This window comes from Patella vulgata, chromosome 2 (genome assembly GCF_932274485.2).
Source record: "Patella vulgata chromosome 2, xgPatVulg1.2, whole genome shotgun sequence".
NCBI classification, from domain to species: Eukaryota; Metazoa; Mollusca; class Gastropoda; family Patellidae; genus Patella; species Patella vulgata.
The window spans coordinates 22,971,581-22,994,072 of record NC_065880.2 but is presented as its reverse complement, the minus strand read 5'-3'; the positions used below and the strand labels follow the sequence as shown (position 1 = coordinate 22,994,072).

The 22,492-nt window shown below is 36.3% G+C and overlaps 2 protein-coding genes across 2 annotated transcripts; both read left to right on the top strand.

Moving 5' to 3' along the window:
- Positions 1-439: 439 nt before the first annotated feature.
- LOC126809645 (helicase with zinc finger domain 2) lies at positions 440-8,220 on the top strand (the record flags this gene model as incomplete). Its single annotated transcript, XM_050534314.1, has 8 exons — positions 440-605; positions 3,145-3,408; positions 3,917-4,164; positions 4,625-4,834; positions 5,099-5,320; positions 5,643-5,691; positions 7,380-7,547; positions 8,087-8,220. Coding segments are annotated over 8 exons (1,437 nt in total), but the record flags the coding sequence as incomplete, so codon positions are not given.
- A 7,610-nt stretch (positions 8,221-15,830) lies between these two features.
- On the top strand, positions 15,831-22,383 carry LOC126811140 (probable endochitinase). Its single transcript, XM_050536625.1, has 8 exons — positions 15,831-15,854; positions 16,007-16,269; positions 16,477-16,601; positions 17,583-17,697; positions 18,438-18,623; positions 19,365-19,499; positions 19,878-20,334; positions 21,542-22,383. The coding sequence occupies exons 4-8, from the start codon at positions 17,605-17,607 to the stop codon at positions 21,709-21,711; spliced, it is 1,041 nt and encodes a 346-aa protein (XP_050392582.1). The 5' UTR covers positions 15,831-15,854; positions 16,007-16,269; positions 16,477-16,601; positions 17,583-17,604; the 3' UTR covers positions 21,712-22,383.
- Positions 22,384-22,492: the final 109 nt, after the last annotated feature.

Genomic DNA, 22,492 nt, shown 5'->3' with positions numbered 1-22,492 from the left:
GACAAAACGAATGGGTCGAGTTCATTTACTTGACCAAGTTGATGTCGGGGATAGTAAAGCAGCGCATTTGATGGTTGCAGAATTTATGATTATGGCAAATCATAAGCTAGCATCTCTACTAGTGAATAAATTTCCACAGTGCTGCCCGTTAAGAATACAACGACCGCCTGACGATTACAAGGTAGATATATGGAGAAGAAAATACTTTAATGTTGTTTCTAATTTAGAGTTTGAACCAAATGTTACTTTGCCTTTTCATGTATGGCTAATGCTATGTGATTCGGTTGATAGTGGTGACTGGCAACGTTTCGTACAATTACTTCTTTCACTCGAAAACTACCCACAGTCAGCTGCAGTGTTAGCAGCGTATAGACGAATAGAGGATGAGTCATTGTACATTTGTTCCACAACCCTTGACCCTGTATTATACGCACATTACAGACTCAATCTTCGACCGTATACGCACGCTACCAGTCCCATTAGACGATATTTTGATATTGTCCTTCACAGAATGTTGTCAGCATGTATCAGTAATACAGAACCTCCGTATTCTGAATCTGATTTGGTTGATATAGCATATAGATCTAATATTGCCTCATTGAACAGTAAGAGTTACGATAAAAGCGTATTCTCCTTATATTTAAGTGTCGCCCTGAAAAAAAGGCCGTTAGTATGCTATCCTGTAATTGAATCGGTAGATGAAATGGCATTAACTCTTGTATTTCCAGACATTACATGTCTGTCATTATCACAGAGAACAATAGAAATGAGGTACTTAGCACCTTCTGAAAGGCCACTAACAGATGACGATGATGTTACTGTGAAATTGCAATGGAAGGAGCGGATTTATAATGTTAATAAAGAAACTTCAAATATAGAGTTAAAAGAACCAATAAAATCAGTTGACGTGCCCTGTGAGCATTGGCACAACTATCCAGAAGCACTAACCAGTGAATTGAGAGTCAACAATAAACTCGAGTTCTTTAGGAATTTTTTCATTAGATACAGACCAGATATGCACGTGAAAGTTCAGTTGGCCCCAGTTCTAAAGAGAGGTTTATTGGTTCCACAGATACAACTGTACTTCTTAACACGAAAACATATCATATGTATGGAGCACAGACAAGATCCCATACGCTGCTTTAGTGTATTAGGTTCGCGACAAGCGTCAAAAAAGACGTATACGAACCTGATTCAATATAAGTCTCTGTGGTTATCAGTTCTAGCTATGGAAGCTGTGACTTCCTCTGTACGTGGACAAGAACAGATATTTATACATGGTGTGCAGATCACATGGTGTGAGAATTTCGGAACGACAAAGACGAACACAAGTGATATTGGGAGTTTGAATAATGTTACCATGGAAGGAAGGTTTGAGTTAACTGCAGAGTTTTGTAAGGAAAGAGATATTAAATTAAATGTATCAGATTATGTTTGTGTTAGGTATAACGATATTGACATACAGATTATAGATGATCTAGATGAGAAGGTTGCAGCTGTTGTCAATCACAATGAAACAGTATGTTTTGTTTGTCATTGTGTTGTAAACAAAATAGAATTTGATCAAATACATATAAAACTTCACCAGCACAGCATGCCCTTCCCTCGTCTGTTGATAGACCAAAAGCCGCTTTCATCTTTAGAGATCATACCAAAATCACTTCCCAACAGGTAAATATTGTTCGCGTAGTTCATGTATTAATTAATAGTTTATGGAGGCTCTGTCTAGGAGTCACTGTGGCTCAGTGAATAAAACGCTGGCTCGCTAGCCTGGAAGTCTCGGGTTCCCTCTGGGTGTTGGCCGAGAAAGTTCCTCGGGACTTCCAGGCATGGTTTCTCCGTATCAGTGGTGCAGGTCAGGTCAGAGGCATGACAAGATATTTCCCTTATATCACACTTCATGTCGCATGTCCTTCGTGATATCCCAGTCGGTACAGAAAAAGGGAGGATGTTAAACCCCACTCTCCGCCAATCCGTTTGACCACTTTAAGGGTTTTTTAAATGATGATACTACGTCCATTGATGCACGGAAAGGGCAACCTGAAGAGTCAAATTCAGAATTTTTTTTTTAATTTACAGCGGAGTGTATTTTGTAGAAAAACTGGTGTTATATATAGTAGCTATATAACTCCATATAAAATAAAATTGGGCCAATACCTTGCATATATAAAGGTAGAGCTCGTACCGGTAGAAGCGAAGTGGGGTTTAACGTCCAACCTTTCTATACCTGTTGGGTTAATGAAGACGCCCGTGCTGTTGGCTTTGCAATAGACCATTGCTCAATATGGATTAGATTTATTGCGTGATTATTCTTCAGTAGTAATGTAATTTAACAAAATTGAGAATTAGATGACACTAAACACTCTTTATTTACAGGAGATGTCAACAAGCTGTGGAGATGGTAGATGTGGTTACACCGTTAACAGTAGATATATGTTTGGGAAAGACGCCGTCTAAGATAAGTATGTGTGAAGTATATCCATGTATATTTTGAATGCTTAACTCAAGACAAAGGCAATAAAATATCAGAATGTCTTGAACAATTTTGTAACCTCTGTTACGGTAGAGGGCCAACCCCACCTTACTTTAGAGAAACCAAGTGCTATCACCTTTTAATATTTATCACTTTATAATATTTATCTTACACGATCTAATTAGGGAACTATTGTATTACTTCATATTTTTGCTATCTGTGCAGATCAACGTTATAATGTTTTGAATCTGTGATAATTGGAAAAAGGCGCCATCGTAGAAAATGTTGTTTTCCGATTATTGTGTATATTATTGGCGAATCGATCGAACATTACACATGGCCGGCCGCTATGATGTCAACTGATTAAAAGAGGCCAATAACGTAATCGCCTGTCAATTTGTTTTTTTTTACGACAGTTGAACGACACATGTCGAGATAGTCCTAAATTTGGTTAATTATAATTATTGAATAGCAATGATTCTTCATCGATCACTCTTTACTGGGAATTCGTCTGCATAACAGCTAATTGTTAGCTACTGTATCATATACTTTTGGATTAGGTATGACAAATAAGGTCAGTTAATGCAAGATATTAATCCAGTAACAGACTTTTCCTAAGCAAACAGTATCAAATTAACAGTGAAACTTAAGATTATGTGTTATTTTAACAGAAAACTATACAGACGTCAATGATCTGTTGGGTAGTTTGATACCTGGTAAAACCCTGACACCATTAAACGATGTACAGACGGAAGCTACACGGGCTGCCTTGAGTGAACCGTTTACTTTAATTCAAGGTCCACCTGGTACCGGTAAAACTATTACGGGGGTTTATTTGGCCTACTATTTTTGTAAGCGAAATAGTTCGAGACGAGGTGTCAGAAATCGGGTGCTGTATTGTGGACCATCTAATAAATCAGTGGATGTGGTTGCTGGTAAGATTATTGGAACTAATAATTTGTATAATTTATGACACACCTTATGATGTGTAAGGAAATATGTATGCAAAATATCACCTTACTTACTTATTTATGTTCTTCTTAATGGATTTATGTGAGAGTTATAAGGGACTGGGGAAAGACCAATCTATATAAATGAAATCAAAGTGTGTATGTTTGTATTTTCGCTCATCACGTTTCGTCGCCAGACAAGGGAGAGAGAGAAATGTGGGTTAACGTCCACTCGACACAAACTAGGTCATTTCGGGACTAACACATGGTTTAATTTTTTATTTCAATAATTCGCTTGCGCGTAGGGGTCTTTAGCAGTGGGAGGAAACCGGAGGACCCGGAGAAAACCCCTGTGGTATCAAATAACCCGCAAAAACCCGTGAATGTTTTAGGACATCGACTTTGCGCCCGTGTGAATTTGGAAACCGTATAATTTGGGCCCCATGCGAAACCGGGTATCCTGCTAGATGTTAATAACACTGGTTGTTTTCAGAGAAGCTGCTCAACCTAAAAGAAAGTTGTCCGAATATCATTCGAGTATACAGTGAAAGGATCGAACAGATGGAATTCCCCCTGCCTCGAAATTCAATTCTAACAACAAAACGCTCCTCGACAGAAGTTTCCAAGAACCCGGCTGTAAAGGACAGATCACTACATCATCTTATAAGAGCTCCCGATAATACATATAGTAAACAAATCAAAGAATTTGATCGTGTGTTTCAACCATCAATTCCAGATGACGTGAATGAGTTGGTAGATATGTATATAAAACTTACAGGCTTAGATAATAGTCAAAGAGAAAATTTAATACAACAAAACATAACCGATTTAAAGAGATATGTGAAAGATGAATTACAAAAAGACATATCAGATGAGGAAATAGATAGATATAAAGCGCTTATTAACAAAGTTAAAGGGGAAGAACTGAAGAAAGCCAATATCATTCTTAGTACCTGTGTCGTTAGTGGTAGTGCTATACTAAAGAAATGTAAAAACATAAAACAGGTAATCATTCGTACAGTTTGATTTTCTTTTAAACGTGTGTTATTTCAGTCAAACACTAAATCCTGTGCAAATCCAGTATCTGCAACAATCTTGTGTTGATATATTTTGTGATCAGCGACATCAGTGTTTGATTTCATATGTAGAGATATACCGGTCGTTGAAGACCACGTTTGATCTTAAATTCCATGTATTTCAGATTATTATAGATGAATCAGGTATGTGTACAGAACCAGAGACAATCATTCCACTAACCTCATTTGATGCTAGTAATATAGTATTGATAGGTGACCATAAACAACTACAACCTATATTAACTGAACAGAAAGCTAAACAGTTAGGTCTACAGACCTCATTATTTGAGAGATATGCCAAACAAGCACTCATGTTGGAAAAACAATATCGTATGGTGAGATAATTGATTATTTTTTATGACTCAACACTTGTATGCCATTTTAATGATCCGACGAGTTTTACTCAATAAACATCTAGAAATGATAAAGATCAGTAACCCAGTTCATCAAGTGCTGCTTCCTAAGATACAAGATATGATTGGTTATATGTATCGTTATTACTGCTAACTGTACATTTGGACCAGTGCTTATATGGAGAAATTGGTGGTGAATAAAAAAAAACTGAAAAAATAAAGATATGTTAAAATATTCTGTTTTAGCATGAAGGTATAATGGAGTTCCCTTCAACCAAGTTTTATGGTGGTAGGTTAAGATGTGCAACAGACAGGCAAAGTCAACCTGTTGAATTAGATGTTTGGCCGCAGGGAAGACTTTTACCAACTGCTTTATGTCATACAGAGGGAGACGAAAAAACGTTAACTGTCGCCACAGAAGACGGATCTGCAATGTCAAAAAGCAACCCGAAAGAAGTCGATTTTGCAGTAAGTTACTTTATTTAGTCGTAAGTAAAAACGACAGATTGAATATAGGGGAAATGGGAGCTTTGCTATGAGTTTAGAAAAGTAGAAATTTCATTCTATGTGACTTGTTCCATTTCTAATCGAAATGTTAACAGATAAAGGTCTGCATTATAATTATCTGCTAATTCTCTAATGATACTTACGCTATACTGATATATATATATATATTTATAAGGTTAGTGTGGCAATTAATTTAGTTAAAAAGTGGGAACGTAAGAGAGAAGAAATTGTATTAATGTCTCCGTACAGAGCGCAATGCTCTGCTATAAAAAGTGCTCTAAAGGACTGTGAGTTACCAGAAATACAAGTATCAACAGTGGTAGCCAGTCAAGGTATGTAATTTTAATCTACTGACGATTTGCATACAGGACGATATACGCAATATTTTTTATTTTCAAGACTATTCTGTTATTACAAGAATCTCAATTGGAACAAAATTGCATCGCCAGTTTTATGGTACGGGCACAGATTTGTGGATTTATATCAAAGCATGGTTATTTTTAGTTTTATCTTCATGCACACAATTTGTATATGCCAATATTTAATCTTGACTTATATTATCGACACCTTTGTCTGTTGTCCGCCAGTCCGTGGCTAGTCCACAATTTCATGTAAACATCATAAAGGTCATATATCTTGAGATATTTTCAGATTTGCATGGATTCTTCATTTTATCATAAAGAAGAATTCTGTAGAAATGCTGATTTTTGTTATCCCCTCGTTTACATTCAAACTTATGAATAGTCTCGTGGAATATTTATCTGGATGGGTTATCAACATTTGAGACTAAGTAGGTCATTGACTAGATTATTCTGTCTTTTAGATTATTATGAACCAAATCTAAGGAAGATAACTAGCCCTAAAACAAGATTTCAACGCCCATGAATTGGCATTTTAGATAAATCTGCTTATATTGCCTGTTTAATATCCAACACTCTTAATTTGTTTTATTGTAAAATTTCTCTCTTTAATGACCATATCTATGTTTTGTATTAACACCGATTCGGCGATTCGTCGTCGTTATGACTTTAGCTAAAAATGCCATTGCCCATCCAGTAAATGTCGCAAAATGTTGACAACTTAACCGGATCTTCCATACGTTGAAGACTATAATGAGGTTCTGGGTTACGGAGACTAACTTATGAAAGCTTTTGAACACATGTGGAGAAGTTATTTCTGGAATTTAAAACAAAACCTGGGTGGTATTGTTAATTCGGGAATAAGGAAGAACCCTATCTAATTTCTTTTTAATCTTTATTGAAAATTACGAATGCATTTTCCGGGGTTATCTTTCCTTGAGCTAGCTGATGGGCGTATAAAGAGGCGTGACAATCACCCATCCTCTTCTATCGGTTTTGAGAGTCGAAAAATAATACATACCCGTAGTCGATCATGTTTGTAATCACTGAAAATATATACTGAATACATTTATTGATGGAAACCTTTGAATGACATACAATAGCATTGTCCCAAAGGCATTGTTCTATCTCTATCAAGGGATCACGTGGCTAAGTGGGTAAGACGCTGGCTCGCTAGCCTGGAGTTTGGGTGTTCGATCCTTGCATTGGCCGAGAAAGTTCACCCAGATTTTCCGGCGTGGTTCCCCCTTGTCAGTGATGCAGGACGAAGGACCTGACAAGGACAGCTGTCTAGTCATTCGGATGAGACGAAAAACCGAGGTCCCGTGTATACATTAGAATGCACGTAAAAGATCCCTTGGCAGTTTGCATTCGATATAAGAGTCGCGATAGTGCCGCTGCCCGGGCAAAATTTCCCTCATAGCACACCGTAAGGCGTATGCCCGTCTTCATTATCCCAGCATAGGAGCAGAACAGTAGTACGTTAAACCCCATTTCATTTCATTTCTATCTCTATCACCTTCTTTCTTAGTCTTTAGTCTTTTGAAATACTTTGACATTATTTCGATTTTTGGTTGGATAGATGGTGGGAATTCAAGTTTCATAAAAATAGGACAAATAATTTGCCATACTTTGTTATTTATTTGTATGATCAAATACAGGTAGTGAATGGGAATATGTTATTTTGTCTACTGTAAGAAGTTTAGCAAAAGATATGTTAGAGCATGATCCGTCCCGGTCGTGGATCGGAGAGAATCTGGGGTTTATAGCCGATGATCACCAACTAAATGTAGCCATTACCCGTGCTAAACAAGGTTTTATTATTATTGGTAAGTCAGTTTACTATGCTTACACCATGCCCAACCAGACAATATATATTATATATCGTCAGGTTGGGCATTATATATTGTCAGGTTGGGCATTATGTGTTGGGCATGGTGTGTGCATATTATACGGATAGAAGGTCCGACTCCTGTGGTCAGTTCATTTAGAAAATATATCTGGCATCAAAGCGTTTTACTAGAAGAACATGGCATCGGTTTTATTGATTGGTGTGTGTAACAGGCAAGGAACTGTAATCTCCACACAATGTCCATGGTGTTCAGCTCCAGTCAGATGTCTTCCTTATTTATTATTAAAGAATCCGTCTTCAATGGCCCGGATGGTGAGAAAACGTAGGACGTTAAACTCCATTTCATTTGTACATTCTAATTAAATAAGATGTTAAGATATCAATAAAAACACCCATAGTAAACAACTTTTTATTGGCCGGGGGTTTAAAATACTAGCACAAAGTTTAGCTCTTAGCCAATGAATATTTGTGTTTTGGAATAATTATTTTGTCTTTAATATTGGATTTATGTTCTAGGTAACACACATCTATTGAAATGTCATCGAACATGGAAGGAATTAACAGAACATTATGAAGAGAGAGGACTATTAGTTGATGCTGAAGATTATCCTCTGTGTAGAAGATAAGGGATTTACACATTTATATGCAACATGATTTGTGTTATTCCTGCCTTGGTGTGTACATACGATCGAAATATTAAATTTATTCTCTAAATGTATAGATTTATTGTAAGAGTTGCATGATTTTGCTAAATAGTAGAACGCCATTGCTTTTAGGATGTCAATAATGGGGGATCTTGAAAATTCAATGTTTAGGAATTCCAGAAGTAAGGCGAAAATTTAATATTTCTCGCAAACCCCTTATATACTGTAGATTTAGTGCAATTGTTCTATATTATTTTTTTCATTACAATGCCTAGTAAGATATTCAGAATATAAATGAACATGTATTTCATGATATTATTTTTCACTATGTTGCTTTGTTTAATTGTTATATACTGTAGATTTAGTGCAATGGTTATATAGAATTTTTATACGCCCACATTTTCATGTGGACGTATTATGCCGTCGCCCCTGTCCGTCCGGACGTCCGTCCGTCCGTCCACAATTTGTTTGTGGACACTCTAGAGGTCACAATTCTTATCCGATTTTGACGAAACTTGAAATATAGGTTTATCTCCAAAAGATCTCGACTGCTTTCGATATTGGCATGTATCGGATCGAAACTTCATGGATTATGGCCCCTGTTTGTACGAAAAATCACGTTTTTAGGTTGTGGACCCTATAGAGGTCACAATTTTTAACCGATTTTGTTGAAACTTGAAATGTAAGTTTACAACCCACAGATCTCGGTTCCTTTCGATATTCGCGCATATCTGACCATAACTTCCTGAATTATGGCCCCTGATTGTACGAAAAATCGCGTTTTTAGCTTGTGGACCCTATAGAAGTCATAATTTTTTATCCGATTTAAAAACCCGTATTATTATATCACCGTTACACCGTAAGGACGACTGAGTTCGAATTTCGTGAAAATCGGCCCAAAATTGACAGACAAAATGGCCGCCGTTCGTTCTCAAATAGCGTAAGAATATGGTATATCAAGGTTGTGGACCTTATAGAGATCACAATTTTTATCCGATTTTGTTCCTTTCGATATTCGCGCATATCGGACCATAACTTCATGAATTATGGCCCCTGATTGTACGAAAAATCGCGTTTTTAGCTTGTGAACCCTATAGAGGTCATAATTTTTATCCGATTTAAAAAAACATATTATTATATCACCGTTACACCCTAGGGAAGGCTGAGTTTGAATTTCGTGAAAATCATCCCAAAATTGACAGACAAAATGGCCGCCGTTCGTTCTCAAATAGCGTAAAAATATGGTATATCAGGGTTGTGGACCCTATAGAGGTCACAATTTTTATCCGAGTTTGTTGAAACTTGAAATGTAAGTTTATAACCCAAAGATCTCGGTTCCTTTCGATATTCGCGCATATCGGACAGTCACTTCCTGAATTATGGCCCCTGATTGTACGACAAATCGCGTTTTTAGCTTGTGGACCCTATAGAGGTCATAATTTTTATCCAATTTAAAAAACTGTATTATTATTTCACTGTTACACCCTAAGGACGACTGAATTCGAATTTCGTGAAAATCAACCCAAAATTGACAGACAAAATAGCCGCCGTTCGTTCTCAAATAGCGTAAAAATACGGTATATCAAGGTTGTGGACCCTATAGACGTCACAATGTTTATCCGATTTTGTTGAAACTTGAAATGTAAGTTTATAAAACAAAGATCTGAGTTCCTTTCGATATTCGCGCATATTGAATTGTAATTTCCTGAATTCTGGCCCTTGATAGTAGGAAAAATCATTTTCTTGTTAGCTTGTTCTCTATCCATCTCTCGAAAATGTGGGCGTATCCTGCCTGGCAGCCGCTGGTTTTTTATAAACCCATAGTGAATGTGTATCCGTTAGCCCACCCCTTTATTATTATCTGATATTTCATTACATTACTAGCAGACTATATAACAGGGAGACTCTTGTTTTTGAAGATTTAAATTCGAGTATTATGTCTCTATCAAAAAGACATGTTAGAGTACCGGTTGTTCAGTTCCTCATTCAATATTGTTTTAAATATGCATATATACTGATTGGCTTTATAAAGGTACGAATACTAGTCATTTTCAAACCGAGTTACTGCTTCAATGCAACGGAACCTTCTTTACACCCTGAAGGCTAAACGTATTATCGTTTACTTTATTAAACAAAAATAGTATAGGTTGACTATGAATAGAAGACTCCTTTTGATTTTTATCCATTGCCAGTGTAACTTTTGGGTTTATGACAATTTGTAACCAAACCGTGTAACTTTCGCCCATTCATTTTGAATACATGTCACAATAAAAACAGTAATCCCCTGGCAGTTTTCCACTTCTACATGTACCTGCACGACAAATTACAAGTGGGCATACGATTGCTGGCTGAAAAGCTCTGAGCCTATCTGTGAAAAACCTGTACAAAGTCGATGGTTTCTATTTATTTTTCTACATAGTTCCCTTCGATGTGTACATAATTTTGCCCTATAACCAGTCTGTCCATTTCTGGTGATTTGAATGGGTAGGTTCACAAGATGGTCTCTTACGAAGACAATAATAACACTACAGTTGTAGTTCGTATCTCTATGATTCATTCAATGATTGTACTTGTTGGTGGCTAGGGGTGTGCGGCTGGCGGAATGGTTAACGCGTGTGCGTTGAATAATAAAGTCTGTCATTGAGTCAAGTATCGTGGTTTCGATTCCCCGCTTGTGCGTGACAAGGATTAGGGCCGCCTGCCCAACCCCGGGGGTTTTCTCCAGGTCCTTCGGTTTCCTCCCACTGTTAAAGACCCCTAGGCGTAATCAATTTATTGAAATGACCTAGTTTTTCTCGATTGGCCGTTAAACCCCGTTTCTCCCTCTCTGTTGGTTGCAAATGATCTATTCTTTTCGGTCTTACAACTTGATACCCAGGTGCCCGATATTTATATTATGATGTTCTGTGCTGTTTGGACCAGAAACTGGTCACCAGGCATTACTCATCTTGTTCTCCACCTTGAGGGCATCAATGGATGAACTGTGATCAACTTGAAACTCGGTGTGCTTATTACCAGGACAATATTGGGCATCGATGGACGATATTTCAATTTTTGATATGTCACAATTCCAAAAAAGCGGCGATGATGTCATGTTCCTGGTCCATACAGTGCTATCGTATATGTTTTAAGTATTTGTTAACGGTTTGGCATTGTTTTACTATGTGTAACTATTGTGTAAAGCTTATAAATCATATATTATTCAAATAAGCACTTCATTCATATGACTAATGAAGTGATAAGTATTAAAAGATTTGAAGGTGACCAAATTTAGACATAAGAATGCAGAAACTGTTGTTTGTTTTCTTTTAAATTATTAGAACCTTAAAATAAATACTTAATGTTCCATTTTGGGTTTATTGTGTTTATATACAATACTTCAAACTTTATTTAAAGTTTATAACACAAATGCACATCTTTAATTCACTGTCAGAAGATGTACTGAGACTGGGGTCAACAGCTTTCTTGTCTGATTTACTATTAGGACTCAGACTAGTAATTATTTCCCCTTATTTAGTGCGAGTTATAAATAGACAATGTTTTCCTTAATTTTTTTCTCCCCTCTTCCTGCATTTTTGGGTTGACTTTTTGGTCTAGAATTGGAGAAAAGGGATCAAATTTGCAATTTCATAGAAGTTTTGGGTAATACTGATGATATTACAGCGGACGGATAGGGGGTGTAAAGTGTCTTTCTGCAGAGCAATCATTGTGTCGGAAGTGAGATTTTCACCCCAGTCAACATCAAATCCCCGTAGCAAAAAATCTAAACGGTCCACCCTCTACAAAATTATGATGAGGATATTGCCATTTAACATTAAAGTCAATGGGCAGATAATTACTAGTCTGATAATCGGGACATTAAAGGGTTGCCTCCCCTTAACTAAGCCCGATCACCATCAAAAATCCAAGATACGCCCCTTTTTTTCAATGTTGGATCCAGGCGAAAACGAAATTGCTCATTTTAATCCACGTGTGTTAAATATGGAGTTGGCTCAAAGTAGAATAACGAAATATTTACTAATTATCGGACAGTGGGGGAAAATGATCAAACGGTTTCATAGCGGTTAAGCAAATACCTTTTTTAACCATTGACAAGATGACTGACCTTTAAGGTCACGCACGGTATAGTTCTACGTGTGACGCCACATCATACGACTTCAATAACAACGTGCGTTGTTTCCATCGGACATAACAATAAAATCTGGTACTTGTAGAACTGTAGCCTCGGACACCCATTACCCCTTTGTCTTCAACGTATGGAGGGTCTGGGTCAGCTGTCAATATTTCCCAAATTTTACTGGATAATAACCAGAGGGGTTAGGTGACCGAACGGTTTAACGCATGTGTGTTAGACTACAAGGTCATTGAGTCAGGTCAGTCCCGAAATGACCTAATTCGTGTCGAGTAGGTGTTTTAACACCCCCCCCCCTCACTACAACTGGGACTTCCTCTGAATAATAATAATAAACAGTTCTGTATACTATTATCGTTATTCAATTAGAATGAAATTTTACTTCTGGTATATATCTTGTCTGTAACAGGTGTATTCTTGTCTGTGGGTTTTATAAATCGTTTTATTCTCATAGTTCATTGTCAGTAATTACAATCATCCACAATTGTGTCCGTTTTTAAAAAAAGAAAAAATCATTTAAATTTTGGATATGCTAGGGTATGCATATCTATAGCATGGTTATTAATCAGACATTTAATATTAACTGCTCGACCATTGCACAAAAAAACCTTTTCGCTTATGATTTTTAGAACATCTCCCAAAACCTTAAAAACGGGAATAACGAAATGAATTGGGGTTTAACGTCCTACTACGGGAATAATGCTTCACTAGCTTAATCAGTTAACAGTATATTCCGTAACTTGAGCTCAGAAGAATAAAGGGGTCCAACAGACCAGGAAAATATTTTCACAACATATCACACTCTGTCTACATCGCGGCTACACCAATTCATCCATGCGACATAGTTGTTGTCATGCATCGGATAATAAAAGGCTCGGTTGCCGGCATAGAACTACAGGGTGTCCTTTTTCAATTTAACATTTACAATCAAGTTTGTGGTCAGTTATCACTCCAATAAAACCGTAATTGATATTTATCGAACTACAACACAGTCTGAAATAAATAAAAAGAATGCGATAAAATCAAAGGGAAAACAGTGACTGCCAGATGACCCATAAATACGATAACCTCTCTCTCAAGTTGAAACTAGCCCCTGTAGCTAAAACCTCTTATTTAATTAAGCTGTTATTCAATAAAGGCGTGTATTTAAAGAGATTTGTATCTGATGAAATGGCCAATTTGTACATTAAGTTCCAATGATAACACCTTTCTTGATCCCCATTGTGCAATTTTATATTTTGTCTTGTTGTACCATACGGCATTCATAACTGTCTGGGGAGTGAGGAAGCTTAGCCAAATAATAAGGTTAGTTGAAAACTACAGGTTTTAATTTTGTTGAACTTCAAAAAATGTTTCATTATTTCAGTATGTCGTTTTTCGATTACAGGCTTTGAGCTGAACCCATTTGCCAAATGTGTTGTTTATAAACACGACTATTAACTGTACTTCTTCACGTGTAAAGCTGTGGACATGTTATTTTATAGATTTAAATTTTTGGCCGAGAAATTATAGTGCAAAAACTAAATTTAAGACCTCGTTCGTTATTTTGTATTACTTTAAAAGCAAGTCGATTCTGGCCAGAGGACATCCACAATTATATTTGTTGGTATTTTAAAGATTGTATGCCGTAGCAATTTATTTTTTCTCGAATAGGTTGTCCTTCTTATATAATTATATGTGAAAACGAAATTTTAGTTTAAACGAGCTGCTTATATTACAGGCATTGCTGTAGATCGTTTTACTATCAAATTAAGATGCATGATGACACATTAATTTATTTCATCATAAATTTAGAACAAAATGTAGAAAAATACCATTGTATGCATTTTACGGAAGTTTAAATTTAATTTGTCACCAAACACCCGAATAAGGATATGTGAATACAAAACAAAATATGATTCTACTAATTTGCATATCACGTATTTCATTTAGTAAAATTTTTATTTTTTAAACAAGGCGTTACAGTAGTCTATTTAAATGTCGCTGCTATTCCTTTTGGAATAAATGATATACCCACGGTAAGAATTAAGACATGCATAAAGTAAATACTTTGACGGAACTTCCTGATGCGTGTAGACAATAATAATATGTTATTCATGCAGCGTTTAAACTTCTGTCGGTGAAACATCATGTAAGTAATTTATAGAAGGAAAGGGAAATAACTATAGGGATACAAACTGGTAATGTCTGATTGATTATGTGAATTGTGTGACTCAACATTGACAATTTCCTTTTTATATTATAAATTTACAAGGATGTTAAAAATTAATATTTTCAGTTTGTATTTAAAATGGCGCTGGTTCCCGACACGTCTGTGGTCATATATTTGTGTTTGGCATTTGGTAAGTAATCTTTTACTACCGGGCTATACAAATTAATTTGCCTATATACAGCTAGACTGATTTAATGCAAGTTTATCTACTCTTAATATTAACAATTTGTTGTTGTATTTTTTTTTGTCTCAAAGAAGTTACATTATCGGTTTTAGTACAGTTTATCGGTTAGCAGTATAAAACCGTGCAAAATCAAAATTTAATATTATCCGAATATGCAAGTGAGGCCCCGAAGGTTTAGATAATAATTCATGAACATATTTGTCTTAGGTCGGGGTGGGATGGGAGGGGGTGGGGCGAATGGTATAACGCATGTGCGCTTAGATCATATAAGTTCTGTCGTTAAGTCAAGTGGCGTGGTTTCGATTCCCCGCTTATATGTGATAAGGAGTAGGGTCGCCAATAAAACCTCATGGGTTTTCTCCGGGTTCCCTGGTTTCTCCCGCAGCTATACGTTACCCTTTGCCAGACCCGCTGTCCTACATCACTGACAAGGGGGAACCACGCCGGATATTTCCGATAACAATTTACATCTAACAAAATGTCAACATGACAGTCGTTCTCATCGGTATATAAATTTGTATTTCTCAGTGGCTATAATATTATTGTATACATGTGTTTATAATAAATTGAATAATAAGCGTTGATAGTTGCACCGCGGTAGTTATAATAATTATACATTGTGGAAATTAAAAGAGAATTTTTATCTCTATACCTCCCCGAGGGAATGATGTGCTAATTTCTATTAAACAAAGAATCGCTTGCATAATATTCACACTTTTAATATTTAAAAATTTGACTGTTACAAACAGTGCAGTTTAAAAAATATTATGTTTATTTTTATTTAGTTGTTGGAGTTTCTAGTGCCGCCTATAAAAGAGGGTGTTACTATACAAATTGGGCACAGTACAGAAGCAGTCCCTATACTTACACACCTAAAGACATAGAGCCATTCTTGTGTACCCATATATTTTATTCTTTCCTTAAAATGAATAGCATAGCATTAACTATTGAACCTTACGAGTGGAATGATAATGGTAAGTCCTTTATATACATGCACTGATCATAATTTCAAGTAAATTTCTCTCGATAATAATTTTTGTGTACCCACATTTTTTATTCTTTCCTTAAAATGAATAGCAAATCTATTGAACCTTACGAGTGGAATGATAATGGTATACATTGATCGATTAAATTTTCCAAAATATTTATCAAGATAATAATTTAAGAACTAAATCGTTTAAAACACTCCATGCTTTCAGATATCAGCCAAATTTACAACGTGGTATCTCTAGTATTTAATAGCTTGCATTTTTCTTACTTATAGAAAGGATTGGTCAAGTTGTTGGGCTGAAAAATACGAATCCAGAGTTAAAAGTTTATGGAGTAGTTGGTGGATGGAATGCTGCTAGTACTGATTTATCAAGCATAGTCGCATCAGAAGCTAATATAACCACGTTCGCAAAGAATGTCATCGTTAAACTCCGCGAATGGAAATTGGATGGATTCGATGTAGATTGGGAATTTCCCGGTGCCGTTGAACGAGGTTCATCTCCGGCCGATAAACAGAGATTTACTACTTTATTAAGAGTAGGTATTGTAATAAATGAAATGAAACGTATTTTGATAATAACCTATGCTTCATAACGATAAGAGGATACTTGCTGACATGTTGTGCTTATACAATAAACCAGTGATTGTTTTATTGTATCCATATAGTGTTTATTATTAGATTTACAACTTCTATTGTTTAGATTTACAACTTCTATTGATAATTTTGTTTTTTTATTAATAAAGATTTTAAGAAGCGAATTTACATTGGAATCTCAGACATCTGGAAAGCCGCCTTTAGACCTGATCATTGCAGTATCTTCAAGTCCATGGTTTGCTAATCGAGCTTACGAACACAGTACCATACACCAGTAGGATATATTTGTTATAATCAAAATAATACGTAATAATTTAAAGTTTTAATATGAAGTCAGTTATCAAATTTGTAATGTACTTTCAAATGTACACCTGATGACTCAGTGGATGACCTTTGATCCAAAGGTTATCTTAAACTCAGTAAGCCTCCGCTTCGTGTTAATCAAGGTGCAAACCATCGCTCCAGTTAGCATGACTGATGATATCATGTTTACTCGGACTAGAACATCTGACATTCTTCCTCATTATGAAGGGTTTATTATGGATATTTACGGTTTCGCGATTATGTCCCTTCAAACCACGATATTGGTAAACACGGGTCGGCGGTTATGTCCCTTTAAAAACACAATATTGATATAGGGAATGAAGTGCTTATAAAATAACGGTATTTATCCGGTTCCGATGTTAGGCTCCTTTAAAATAACAAAATTGATATATGTATACGGTTCCGCAGTGACATCATTTTAATATGTACAGTCAAGCAGTCCCTTTAAAACAACAATATTTATATACTAAAGATACATTTTGGGAGATTAGATAAAGAGCTGACAGTTCTCACTATAATAGTTACAAACTAGATAATCTGAAAGGGAATTTGCTGAACATTTCAGTTAAATTGATCCACTCTGAACCGATAATTTAGTGAAGGAATTTCGGGCCTAGCCTCGATCATCATTACTAAAGTCGGTACGATAAAAAAAAACATAGTCTCGATTATATATTTCATGATTAAATCATGAATGGGATTAGAACAACGAATCAGAACCTAATCCAATAAACATCACAGGCTTCCGATGACATCGAGAGTTGATTATGGTCTGGATAAGTTAATCAATGTCTAATTAATAATTTAGATAACATTTCAGCCCTAAAGAAAGACCTGAAATAGTCTTGCATAATGTATGTTTAAACGGTTGTAGATATTCATAATTTATAATCTAATGATTTTGTTAATTTTTGATACAACTTTTTTGTAGATATTTAGATTTTATAAATGTAATGAGCTATGATCTAGCCGGAACGTGGTTGCCTAGCGTACAACATCACAGTGCTCTATATCCAGCTACAAGTTTCAGTTCGGACTGGGATATGGTGAGAAGTGTTTCTTGTTTGACTTCGTTTTAAAACCAGAGTCATAAACCTTTCTTTTACCCATCTTAAGTGCGGGAACGGAGAAAGAGGAAGGATCTAATGGAATTTGCCATTGAGTCCACTGGCGTGGTTTCGATCCCAGACGTTTATAGTACATCATCAAACGGAGTAGGTTCGCCTACATTAACCCGTTGATTTCGGGTCCATCGGCGTCCCCCGACGGCTACGCACTAGCAAATTATCGAAATAAAAATGTACACGTATGACAGTTCCTGAATTACCTATTTCGTGTTGAATGAACTCTAAACCCCATTTCTCTTTCAGTGTCAACTTAAGAATTGGCCGTTATTGATTACCGTTGTTAAGGAAACGCCACATCTGTGTCTAGCATGTGTTCGGTTTTCTGCGGGTCCTCCGGCTTCCACCCACTGCAAACACCCTTACACTGTGAATTATTGAAAATAAATTGAACCATAATCTGAAATGAGCTAGTTTGTCTCGTTTGGACGTTAAACACCATTTCTCTCTATCTAGCTAATGCTTATTTTTATCTTGACGCTTTATTGTAAAGCTTTTCCCTTGTACATTGTATCTGACTTTTTATCTTACAAAATATATTTACTCTGCCATCCCCTTACCTGTTCTGGAGAACATAATGATATTTGTCGAAATTTGTATTTTATACATAAGAGAACTTTTGCAATGCATGTATTCATTCCATTCCTGATATTTATCAACAGGAGCGGGCTATAGATTATTGGATTGGTAAAGGTGTTCCAGCTAATAAACTCATGTTAGGTCTATCAACATATGCCAGGAATTTTGTAATCAGTAGCGGAACTCAACATGCACCTGGATCGCCTTCTCATGGCGCTGGTGGTTCAGGGGAATTTACAGGAATGGCGGGTTTTCAATCGTATTATGAGGTAAGAATCTTCTTTGGTATAGTCAATTCTAATTCGTGAATCCTTAACACGACAGAGTTAAACATTCATTATTTGTTGGAAATTTGTAATGGAAATGCAAAAATAAAGTAGCGTAGCATAACATTTCTCTCACAGATACATCCAGTGCACAGTGGTATCAGATGCTCTAGAAAGAGTAAGCATGCGCTGTCCCGTGAAACTCGTAGTTAAACGGCAGAACCCGGTCTACGTTAATGTAGGCAACAAAGACTCAACGACATGTAGAATACATAGTATAAATGCAAACAAATAATAATTTTCCCGTATTAATATTATGAGAACAGGCGCGAACAGAGCAAAATCTGTACTTTACCCTATAGAGGTCAAAGGTAAAGTTGAACTTTTTATAAAGTGATTCAGTAGCCTGTACCCATGTCATCGTGTCTCAATGCATCCTAACCCCATCAAATAAATAAATATTGGTTGAGAGCCGTAATATCCCCCATTACCCAGAATAGAGGACAAAAGTCCAAACGGCGGCAACTTTACAGTTCAGATTTGAATTCTATACGGAGAAAGTTCTATCAGATCCGCTTAGCCCCCCCCCCCACCAGTCTAGTAACACGAATCTATAAAGGATAGTAAAGCATGCAATCAAAGAACAAATACAAAGGCTTCGTCGATATACCCTTGAAAACTAATTAACAGTTGTACATGTATAGTAACTGATTAACAGTTAAGATCATGTTTTATTTTTAACAGATGTGTAATTATGTAAAAAATAAAGGCTGGGTTTCTGTATGGAGTGACGAACAGTCGGTACCTTATGCGTATGGTCAAATCTATGGAGCGTGGAACTGGGCAGGTTATGATACACCCAGAAGTTTTACTGAAAAGGTAACATTGCAGTATAGACTGATAAAAATAGACAAAAATGTAAACTATAACATTTCATTAACAAAATACTTCTATCATTTTGGGATGAATATGCAGTAATTTTCTATTTGACACAAATGTAGCTTTGCGTCATGACTAAATATCGCTTAAAATAGCCCTTGTCGATTTGTTATCAAAACATATTTGAGTTTGAGTAATCTTAAAATGGAACACAATAATTCTCACAAACTATTTATCAGAATTTGATAAAATATTTTCTCAACATCAATTTTATATATTTAAAAATTGTGGCTAGATAATTATGAACTACGTTATGGTGATATAGTTTTGGTGATTGTGTTTAATTTGTTTGGTGATTGTGTTTAATTTGTTTTATAGTCTAAGTACGTTAAAACGAGGGGATTAGCCGGGGTGTTTGTATGGTCGTTAGATTTTGATGATTTTAATGGCGAAGCATGTGGTCAGGGATCATACCCTCTACTCAATGCAATTAAAAATGAGTTAACCGACGAGGGAGTGGATACGACTACATCTCCAACTACATCTCCGACTACTCCTCCAACTACATGGCCAACTACATCGCCAACTACATCTGCGACTACACCTCCAACTACATCGTTAACTACACTTACGACTACTCCTCCAACTACATCGCCAACTACATCTGCGACTACTCCTCCAATTACATCTGCGACTACAACCACTACAAATATCAACAGTGCAACAACATCACCTACAACGACAACATCGAGTCCTACTACATCACCAACGAAGTCACCCACTACGAGTCCGACAACATCGCAAACCACCACCTCCACCAACATGAGTGGTAAATGTAAGTTATCTAGTCTATATTATAATCTGATATATGATATTAAACCCTATTTCGGTCAATCTGATTAAAACACAGATCTTATTTTGTTTCGTTTTTTTTTATAGTTCAAAATTTCGTTTTATTTGTCTCTATTACACTAGGATCTGGAAGATTTGTTATATAACCTGCGTTCGGGATGGCGTGAGGTATTAGTCAATGACACCATCTGTTATGGTGACTTCTGGGTAGTAAACCACTACAAACGTTAACGCTGATTGATTAATCAATGTCTGACATCATAGGGCCAAAAGCGGCTCGTCCGACCACTGACGTGTCCTCCCAGTACAACTGGTCAGATATTCATGTAGTAGGCAATCGAAAGTATTAAGAAAAACCGGAAACGAAATATAGATCTGTATTTTAATCAGATTGCATGTCGGTGTTTGCTTGTATTTCACTCGAAATCTATAAAATAAAACTATTTTTAGGAATGGGGTGGGACTGGCAGTTTCTAAGGTTACGTGTGCAGTGCGAATGGAAACAATATTGCCCGGACAGTAGCATATCCGACTAGTCTGTTTCCTTGATTTTCAACAGCCATGGGAATGTATTCAAACGTACCGAATACTGCAAAATCTGATTAGTGGGGACCATGCTAGAAAATCCCAACGGTTCTTCTAGGTCCACGTCTAGATTATATACTAGGATATTCTAGTCAAGTGTCCAGTTCCTTGAACACCCGGGAGCCACGGTGGAGGAAGTGGGTAAGACGCTGACTCGCTAGCCTGCGGGTCGCGGGCTCCCTCCCGGATTGGCCGAGATAGTTCATCGGGATTATCCAGCGTGTTTCCCCTTGTCAGTTGTGCAGGAAGTGTGTCTGACAAGGACAGCTGTCTATTTGTTCGGATTGGACGAAAAACTGAGGTCCCGCGTACACATTGGCGTGCACGCAATAAAAGATCTCTTCGATATAAGAGTAGGCCGTAGCGCCGTTGTCCGGAAAAAATTTCTTCATAGGACACTGTATGGCGTATGCCCGTCTTTATTAGCCCAATCAGAGTAGAACAATAAGAAGTTAAACCCCATTTCATTCCATTTCCCGGACCCCCCGACTACCACGCGCTACTCCTTCACCCCTCTTTTTCCGAATTTACGAATGCCAAATAATTATTTCTAATTTCCATAATCTGATTAAATGTTTAATTTTTGTTGAAAATGTGTATTTCAGTTGTACCGTCATGTGGTGTCAATGGATATGGAGGTAACCCCAATGATTGTACTATATTCTATCACTGTGCTCATAATGTTGTATATACGAAACACTGTCCACCCGGTTTGGCATTTGACTCAAAACTTTTGATATGTAACTGGCCTTATTTAGTTCCTGGGTGTAACTAAATGTCGACTCATTGACTCTACCGTGACGTGTTTTCCAGGAATTATAAAGAACTGCATTCATTTGATTTGTATGTGAATTGTCGATTGAAGTCCGGTACATTCACTAATTGGACGGGTAATTATTTTAGTTGTCGACAGTTCAAGTAGCAAAATGCAACAGCATGCGCTAAATATTATCGACTTCCGCAAAATTTGGAGAAATGAAAGGCGTAGTTCTGCCGTATCAATTATATGGATGCAATTGTATTGATTTTGATTTAAAAATAATAGATTTTATCCTTTGTAAGGAAAAGTACAATTTAATAATCCCCCATTCCTCTTTTTCAACGAATGTCTTTCAAAATATTTTATGTTTTAAAAATATATCTATATTGCATAATCAATATTATTAATGTTTTAAAAGATATACAGTATTAATAACTGTTTCCTTTACATCATGTTGATGTTGATATTGTAATAATTATACTACTTTGAGTTATATACTTTTATTTTTGTATTAAATGTTTTTATCTACGGGTAAACTTGTCCAAGAAGTGATGCCCCTTTATTTTGAAAACCTGATATTATCAGTAGCTTCAATTGTTGTGACAACTATCCTATCCATGTACTTTAATTAGCAACCCCAGAAACATTTGAAATTTGAACAAAATAAATCTATACGTGTTACCTTGATTTTCTTTTTCTTTTTTTTATGGAAGGGGTGGATGGAATTTGATGCAATACAAATTATAACTTTAATGTCTGTTCGGGGTAATTCTAACGTCTCTTACGTTTCCGATCT